General features: G+C 37.5%; 1 protein-coding gene across 1 annotated transcript; it reads left to right on the top strand.

Moving 5' to 3' along the window:
• The first annotated feature begins 480 nt into the window (after positions 1 to 480).
• On the top strand, positions 481 to 2,090 carry LOC121393572 (interleukin-17A-like). The gene is made up of 2 exons (XM_041562394.1): positions 481 to 728; positions 1,639 to 2,090. Exons 1-2 carry the CDS (start codon positions 481 to 483, stop codon positions 1,919 to 1,921), a joined length of 531 nt encoding a protein of 176 aa, XP_041418328.1. The 3' UTR covers positions 1,922 to 2,090.
• Positions 2,091 to 9,891: the final 7,801 nt, after the last annotated feature.

Here is a 9,891-nt window from a genome sequence, read left to right on the forward strand (position 1 = left end):
ATAGCAGCAATGATCCAGGACTTCAAACTTGTCACAGGGGGTCACCATCTTGGAAAGTGTCTGTGACACTCACATGCTCAGTGGGCTCTGATTGGCTGTTGAGAAGCTAAGCTTAGGGCTCGTCACTAATTATCCAGCAGAAAATGAGCTTCCCTGGCTGTAATATAAGCTGATGCTACAGGTTTGCTGATTATTCAATTCTGATGCTAATTGCACTGGTTTCTGTGCTGCCATGTAGTAATTATCTGTATTAATTACTAATCACTGTATTAAGAACTAATGCTTCTGATATTTAATGATACTGCTCAGAATCTCAGGAACAAACAGGCTGTGTTCTAGGCTACTGATACATTACCCCAGGCTGAATAATCAGCAGAGGCTCCTTCTTTATAATGTAAATCTAAGGGTAACATGATTATTTCTCTGCCAGTTAAAGTCTATAAAGACCCAACTAACAATGTCCTGACCATTCATTAGGTGATGGCGCTTGTGTCGGTGTGTAGTTCAGCCGCTGTACCAAATCAACACAATGCACACACAGCTGCCAAAGGGGCATTCCGACAGAGCCGAGTGGCTACCAAGTCCAGGGAGAGGTGCATTAGGAAAGGAATCCGGTGGTTCCCACATACCATTACTCTCAATACCAGTGTGGCACATGCCAGTCTCACAGAGGGATCAAGAGGGATTGAGGGCACCGAGGGAAGTTCCATTGCACCATGGGAATACAGGTATATGTTACTTATCTATCTATCTATCTATCTCTCTCTCTCTCTCTCTCTCTCTCTCTCTCTATCTATCTATCTATCTATCTCTAATCTATCAATCTATCAATCTATCTATCTATCTATCTGAATGTCTATCATCTATCTATTGATCAATCTGTCTGTATGCATCTATCTATCTATCTATCTATCTATCTATCTATCTATCTATCTATCTATCATCTAATCTCTCTCTCTCTCTCTCTCTCTCTCTCTCTCTCTCTCTCCATCTATCTATCATCCATCTATCTATCTATCTATCTATCTATCTATCTATCTATCTATCTCTATCTATCTATCTATCTATCTATCTCTCTCTCACTCTCTCTCTCTCTCTCTCTCTCTCTCTCTCTATCTATCTATCATCCATCTATCTATCTATCTATCTATCTCTAATCTATCTATCTATCTATCTATCTATCTATCTATCTATCTATCTATCTATCATCTATCAATCTATATATCTATCTATCTATCATCTATCTATCTATCTATCTATCTATCCATCTATTATCTATCTATCTATCTATCTATCTATCTATCTATCCCTCTATCTATCAATCTATCTATCTATCTATCCATCTATTATCTATCTATCTATCTATCCATCTATCTATCTGTCTATCTATCCATCTGTCTGTCTATCTATCCATTCATCTATCTAACTGTCCATCCATCTATTTATCTAATTGTCGGTCTGTCTGTCTGTCTATCTATCTATCCCTGTATCAATATACCTATTATCTATCTCTATTTCACTTTCTGTCTCTCCACACTTACACTCTCACACACACAAGGAGATGCAATGGATCTATAAATACAATTGAGATCAATGAACATACAAAACAACACAATGGGATTTTTCTTTGTATTACAGCCGTAATGTGGATCCAGACCGATATCCATCTGTTATCAATGAAGCCGATTGTCTCAGTTCCGTTTGTGTCGACTCCAGCGGGAAAACGAATCCCGACCTGATGTCTCTCCCTATCCAGCAGAATATTCTGGTTCTGCGCCGGGAGCAGAGAGACTGCAGCTTTGTCTATAGACTGGAGACTCAGCGCTTCACCCTGGGGTGCACCTGTACCAGACCTGTCTCCTTCTCCCTGGAGCACCCCATATCCCCATCGCTGGATTCTAAATCAAATACCAGAAACTAAAGACTGGAATTTTTACTTGTTAATAAAAATGTATTCAAATAATTTTTTTTCAGTAAAACGCATTAAAATATATAACATACTTACCATGATTTTTTGACTGTTGTTTAATTACATCAAGGTAAATCCCCTTACACAATCCCTTTATCTGTCAACCAAAAGGGGGGGGGTTTGTTTATACAGAACTCGCCTAATTACAAGGGAGATAGTAAGTGTGAAAGCTAAACACTACTACTTTATACTCATTTGATTAAAAGAAGGAAATTTAAAGGCAATTAAAAGAATATGCAGAAAGTACTTTTAACACAAGTTGTATTTATTTATACACGTTGTATGAAGGAGGCCACAAAGCATCCGCAGTACTGTGCTGCAAAACTTTTATTCCAAAATACACAACATGTTTCGAGTCAGCAAGGACCCCTTCTCAAGTATTTATTTATCTCATGTTGTAAAAATGTGTATATAGATCTACCCCTCTGCACCCTTAAAGAAAGGAAATTTATACAACAGCCATTCTTCCTCTTTGTGAAAAGTATTTGTAATAGGGTGCGACGCTTCCGTGTTTGCTCAAAGTTCTAGTAACCACCAGCAACCAGTCAGCTGGTACAAGTACGGGATTCGTTATCCGGAAACCCATTATCCAGAAAGCTTAGAATTATGGGAAGGCCATAGAATCCATTCTAATCCAAAAATTAAAATTTTCAAAAAAAATTCAGATTCACATTTTCAAAAGTTATATTTAATCCTTATTGGAGGTGAAATCATTCTATTTGGGTTTAAAGAGATACTGTCATGGGAAAACATGTGTTTTTCAAAACACATCAGTTAATAGTGCTGCTCCAGCAGAATTCTGCACTGAAATCTGTTTTTCAAAAGAGCAAACTGATTTTTTTTATATTTCATTTTGAAATCTGACATGGGGCTAGACAGATCGCCAGTTTCCCAGGGGCCCCTAGCTATGGTCTCTGATAAACTTCAGTCTCTGTGTACTCCTGCACTGCAAGTTGGAGTGATATCACCCCCTCCCTCCCCCCCCCCCCCCAGCAGCCAAACAAAAGAACAATGGGAAGGTAACCAGATAGCAGCTCCCTAACACAAGATAACAGCTGCCTGGTAGATCTAAGAACAACACTCAATAGTAAAATCCAGGTCCCACTGAGACACATTCAGTTACATTGAGTAGGAGAAACAACAGCCTGCCAGAAAGCAGTTCCATCCTAAAGTGCTGGCTCTTTTCTGAAATCACATGACCAGGCAAAATGACCTGAGATGCACCTACACACCAATATTACAACTAAAATATAGACTTGCTGGTTCAGGAATGACATTTTATATTGTAGAGTGAATTATTTGCAGTGTAAACACTGTCATTTAGAAATAAAAACAACATCAAAAAATCATGACAGAATCAGTTTAATTAATATTTAAATATATATTAATATGAAATAATTTTTTTATAGTAGACTTAAAGGAAAACTATACCCCCCAAACAATGTAGGTCTCTATTAAAAGATACTGAGTAAAACAGCTCATGTGTAAAAACCTGCTTCATCTAAATGAACCATTATCATAATAATATACTTTTTTAGTAGTATGTGCCATTGGGTAATCATAAATAGAAAATTGCCATTTTAAAAAATAAGGGCCGCCCCCTGAGATCGTACGATTCACTGTGCACACATACAAACCACATGTAAGGTCACATGAGCCAATTAACAGACAGAGTTCTGTCTTTTGCTTCCTCACTTCTTCCTGTTACAGTTAGTGTTGTAGTATTTCTGGTCAGGTGATCTCTGAGGCAGCACAGATAGAGTCACGAAATGGTGGTTCAAGGCAAGAGATGTAAAAGGACAATATTTATGTAAATATATATTCCAGTTTGGTAAGATTCTTTAATATGTCATTCAATTTGATATAAACTATCTGTTGCTTAAGTATTCTTTTGGGGGTATAGTTTTCCTTTAAGGTATGGAGACTGGAATTACGGAAAAATCCCTTATCCAGGAAAACCCCCGGATCCCGAGCATTCTGGATAAGAGGTCCCATAGCTGTACCATTTTCTGGTATTCTGATCAAAAACAACTTCCAGGCCTGAAGTAAATGTCCCATGTGTTATTTTAAATACATTTATATATTTTTCCTTGTTCGTGAACCTTTTTCCTACACCGTCTTACTCCCCTCTATTGTCATCCCACATTTTTAAGACCTGCTGTCCTCTTCTCTACATCACCATGAACTACAGATTTCTTAGGGCTTCTTCTTGGCCCATTCCCTGTTAGCCTTCTACACTCCACTAAATTCTATAGTAAAATCATTTTGGCTGGTTCCTGATGATTGGATGAGGAAAATCTATGGAAAAAACATTTTTGATGCACTTATTACAACAGTTTGCATAAGCTCTTGCACCATGTATAATTACAATCAAAGATTGTTTATTTCAAAAGTAATATAGACCCCATATGCATAGCCTAACGCGTTTCATGCTTTGCCAGCACTTAACCATAGGTAGCACTGAGAGCACTGAATATTAGGTGATCGTGTCTTTAAATTATTTCATCTTGTAGCCTAACCTTTAGTAAACTCTAATTTGTAGGGCTCTCTAATTCTGTTGTACTCTAACCCTTGTTTGTTATCCTCCATTTATTCCCTGTTTGTTATAACTAAGGTAAAGCACTGCGTATCTCGACGGCGCTATGTAAATAAATGATGATGATGATCTTGTCTTTTCTGCTGACTTTATTTGCTTCTGGAATCGGTTTAATAAGCAATTTTTTATGTGTTTAGTGGGCTCCACTGTGGCCCCATCCATAAGCATTTTTATATACAGGTATGAGGCCTGTTATCCAGAATGTTCGAGACCTAGGGTTTTCCGGATAACAGATCTTTCTGTAATTTGGATCTTCATACTTTCAGTCTACTAGAAAATCATGTAAACATTAAATAAACCCAATAGGCTATTTTATTATTACACAGGAAAAGGAAATCGGTTTTAAAAAATGTGGATTATTTGGATAGAATGGGAGACAGCCTTCCCGTAATTTGGAGATTTCTGGATAACGGGTTTCCTGATAACGGATCCCATACCTGTACATAAATAGATTTCCCTCCGCACTTTCGTACCCCAGCAACAAATATTTCATTTTGTCTTTTCTACTGACTTGATTTGGTTTTGGAAACAGTTTTACAACAGCATTTTCTAATGTGTTCAGCTGGTACCACTATGTCCCCATGTCTAGATGTACATCTCCTTTAACTCTCCTTCAATAGCAATGCCCCTTTCATATGTCAATGAAATATTATTTCTTATGGCTTCCCATAAAAACACTGTGTCTATAATACAGGTACGCTCTGTGTATGTTTTCCGTTTTTCCTTCTTTTATATATTCAGGTATGAAACCCGTTATCCAGAAAGCTCCGAATTACGGAAAGGCCGTCTCCCATAGACTCCATTTTATCCAAACAATCCATATTTTGAAAAAATAATTTCCTTTTTCTGTGTAATAATAAAACAGTAACTTGTACTTGATCCCAACTAAGATATAATTAATCCTTATTGGAGGCAAAACCAGCCTATTGGGTTTATTTAATGTTTATATGATTTTCTAGTAGACTTAAGGCATGAAGATCCAAATTACGGAAAGATCCATTATCCGGAAAACCCCAGGTCCAGAATATTCTAAATAACTGGCCCCATACCTGTATGTATGTACAGTATGTATATATATATATATATATATATATATATATATATATATATATATATATATATGAAGTCCCACACGCAAACCAAAAGGTAAAGCCAGTGGTGCTTGATCCAAATGTAGTTCATATATATGGAAAGAAGATCAGCACTCACTGTAGTTTTGGTGAATTCGTGTTGATTTATTTGTCAAAATAAAGATGTGATTTTTGACAAATAAATCAACACGAATTCACCAAAACTACAGTGAGTGCTGATCTTCTTTCTATATATATATATATATATATATATATATATATATATATATATATATATATATATATATATATATATATATATAGTTCAACAGTTGTTTCAGCACACCATTCCGAATAACAATAGAATAGGAGGCTATCTATTTGGCTTCCATACTATTAACATATTATTAAAATTAGATCAGGTCAACGTTTTGGTCTCCATTTAAGACCTTGGAGACCAAACGTTGAATTATAACAGTAATATTTTTTTAATCCTTTTTAAATCCTGGTGTGCATCTATTTTTTGAATATTTGTGTTTATATATATATATATATATATATATATATATATATATATATATATATATATATATATATATATATATATAAATATATTTCCCTCCATATGAAATTACTCCAACACAGGGAAAGGAGACACAAACATACACAGACCAATAAATCAGGCAGATTTTGGTACAGTAAATATTATAGGTTATTACATAGCACTGACATATAAAGCAACACAATTGTGTGAGGAAATTAGATATTCTGTAACTTGTCATTCACAAGCCTCCAAGATTTTAGTTCCAAAAAGAGTTCAACTTTGCCGATATTAACATGACCTAAACTATGATGTTAAACCGCTATAGTGATTTAGCAGCAATTGGAATAAAAGCGGAGGGCACTATGGGTCTTATGCAAATGCAAATTGACTCTTAGGAATTAGACGTCCATCATTTTCATGCGTGGCGGCCATTTTCCTAGCCACACCCACTTTAGAAAAAGAAGCAAGTGAGTAAAACTAGGAGTAGTTTGCATAGTACAGCTATCTCCCCTCAAATAAATTCTGTAATTATGTGGCAGATTGACTGATATGAAAGAAAACATTTTTAACCTTTTTCCTGGTTGCACTATAATTGTATTCCCCCCTACACGTCGAAAAACAAGTCTGCACAGTTTCACTCCTGAGTAAGACTTTCCCTTGAGAAATGTTCTCCCAGTTTGATAACCTTTTACATTGAGATTTTGGTAAAAGGCAGTAACACTGTTTACAAGTTGCAACAATGTGTTCCTTTATTTATATTATTATTATTACTATTAATGACAATAATGACCATAGATTATAATGTGTTCCCCCAGCTCAAAGCTTGCAAAAAAACCTGTGGGAAATTCAATGCCAACTGCCCCTGAGGAAATAGGATCCATTATTCAGAAACCCGTTATCCAGAAAAGCCATCTTCCATAGACTTTAAACAAATACTGTAATTCAAATGTTTACACATGATTCCCTTTTTCTCTGTAATAATAAAACCAGTGGCTTAACTATAGGGGAAGGTCTGTTTGCTTCCTCTAGAGCTAATAAAAGAAAACTCTCCTCCCCAGTCGCTCTCTTACCTGCAGCAAGGAAGGGGGTGCGTTCGGTGGGAGTGGGTGGAGTCTAGGCAGGAAGTGGGTGGGGCAGAGGTGGGACTTGGGTGGGCAGAGGCCGGGACAGTAAGTGGGCGGGAGTACGGGTATCGGAGTGCTCCGGGCTACATCTGAAGATTTTTTTGCAGGGGGGGACCAATGCACTCCAGTTTGTACTTGATCCCAACTAAGATATAATTAATCCTTATTGGAGGCAAAACCAGCCTATTGGGTTTATTTAATATTTACTTGATTTGTAGCAGATTTAAGGTGTTGGGTTCCAAATTATAGAAAGATCCCTTATCCGGAAAGCCCCAGATCCCGAGCATTGTATTCTATGATATATATATATATACCATTTATAATGATTTAGAAAATTACACAGCATACACACAAATATATTACACGCAATTGAATAAACGTGTAACTTGTGTGCCTCTCTGTTGCCATCTAGTGGGGGTGGATATGAGCACAGGCAGACTTGCAGTATTGCTAAGCTACTAAATAGTATTTCATTTGGTCTCGTTATAGTGAATATAATACACAAAAGCCATGAAGAACCTGTAAATTATATCCTTTTAAATGGTGACTAGTGATGTCATCGGTTATAAACGGTGAGTTCTGATGTCATCAGTTATAAACGGTGAGTAGTGATGTCATTTTTGTCACATGACTCTCTAAAACATGTGTATTATAATAAATAGTTCCCAATGACAGAAAAAATAGAGAACTGCGGAATATTAAAAAAAAGTCATATACATTGTGACATTAATCATTAGCTCTGTTATATAAAAGGGATAATCCTAATCCATCCCATTCCCAGAGCCATAAATAAGGATGGTCAGTTTTTATAAAACAGGCAGTTGGTTGGCCAGCAGGTCACATGGGCTTGGGAATGCCAGTCAGTGAGTAGAATAAACCAAGATCAGAATTGGACAGGGGCTTCCAGAAACTGGGAAGCAGGGTGGGAAAAGACATCAGTCCAGTATGGAAAGCCCATCTATTCGTGTAGATTTTATAAAGGGGGATTTTGGGACTATGAACACCAAGTTCTTCAGCAACACAAGCAAGGACAAGAGCAGGAGCAAGAGAGAAAGAGATAATGACAGTCAGAAGCTTCACTTTACTGACTTTGGTAAAATCATCTTAATTGTATATATTTTGTGTTACAGGGGGAAGTGTTGACTCATTCATATTGTATTATCCTCCCCATGAAAGCAACGGGGACATGGTGTGAGCTGCATCTTCTAGAGTGAAAGAAGGTTCTTCAACATCAAGTGTGATGGACCTTGATCATGAGGGATCTCTTGGCAAGAGCTGGTTATGTCAAGCTTTGCTCAAATAATGGTGCAAGTAGATCAATGTTCCTTCCACTAAACAGGCAAGAGATATGATATTGGGTGGAATTGTTTCCCCCTATCTAGGTAGAACCAAGGCACCATTCTACAGCTGGACACGGTGGTCTATGCCTGACACATAGACTTTTATATATACATCCTGGGAAATGAATGTTTCATATTCATTTGTTTATACATAGGGTGGCTCTCTGTGGTGAAAGGAAGGGGTGCTCATAAATATTCTCACCTGTATTTTTAGGGTACATTTCAGTAAAATAACCTATTTCAATCGCCCCTGTAATGAATCTGGATCTCAGTGTTCCTAGAGGGTTTAATGGGAGAAGGTCAGAGATAACCTGGTAGCACATCTGCCATTAACACAAATTTGTTTTATGGAACAGACGGCTCTTTGGGTTTCACAAGTGACTTCGGCATTCCTACCTGAAGGATATTTCCCACTGGATGAGCCTCATGGGGAACTGACTTCACAAATTACAGAGAAATGTGATGGCAAGCCCAGCAGAATGGGGATTCGTAAGAGTGTGAACCTCGATATCAGCATCATTGACACCAGTAACATGCAAAGCCTAGTGGCCATCACTGGTATTGACAGTCGCTCTCTAGCTCCTTGGCAATACAGGTATGAACTGTATACAGCATTGGCTTGTATTTACCATATCTTGTACCCCCTACTGTAAATGATAAGGATATTAGAAGTCACTGAGGGGTTGTTCTGTGACCATATAAAGACACAAGGCTGCAGGCTGAGTTATACAGGGAACTCTGAGTATCACTCATGTATTATAAGTGATAATGTACCCCCTACTGTAAATGATAAGGATATTAGAAGTCACTGAGGGGTTGTTCTGTGACCATATAAAGGCACAAGGCTGCAGGCTGAGTTATACAGGGAACTCTGAGTATCACTCATGTATTATAAGGGATAATGTACCCCCTACTGTAAATGATAAGGATATTAGAAGTCACGGAGGGGGTTCTGTGACCATATAAAGGCACAAGGCTGCAGGCTGGGTTATACAGGGAACTCTGAGTATCACTCATGTATTATAAGGGATAATGTACCCCCTACTGTAAATGATAAGGATATTAGAAGTCACGGAGGGGGTTCTGTGACCATATAAAGGCACAAGGCTGCAGGCTGGGTTATACAGGGAACTCTGAGTATCACTCATGTATTATAAGGGATAATGTACCCCCTACTGTAAATGATAAGGATATTAGAAGTCACTGAGGGGTTGTTCTGTGACCATATAAAGGCACAAGGCTGCAGGC

The sequence above is a fragment of the Xenopus laevis genome, chromosome 5L (genome assembly GCF_017654675.1).
Source record: "Xenopus laevis strain J_2021 chromosome 5L, Xenopus_laevis_v10.1, whole genome shotgun sequence".
Lineage (NCBI taxonomy): Eukaryota > Metazoa > Chordata > Amphibia > Anura > Pipidae > Xenopus > Xenopus laevis.

Bases quoted from the DNA above. Each gene is read 5' to 3' on its own strand.
- LOC121393572 (XM_041562394.1), top strand. From the start codon at position 481: ATGGCGCTTGTGTCGGTGTGTAGTTCAGCCGCTGTACCAAATCAACAC. The intron at 729-1,638 runs GTATATGTTACT...TTTGTATTACAG, and splicing joins ATTGCACCATGGGAATACAG to CCGTAATGTGGATCCAGACC.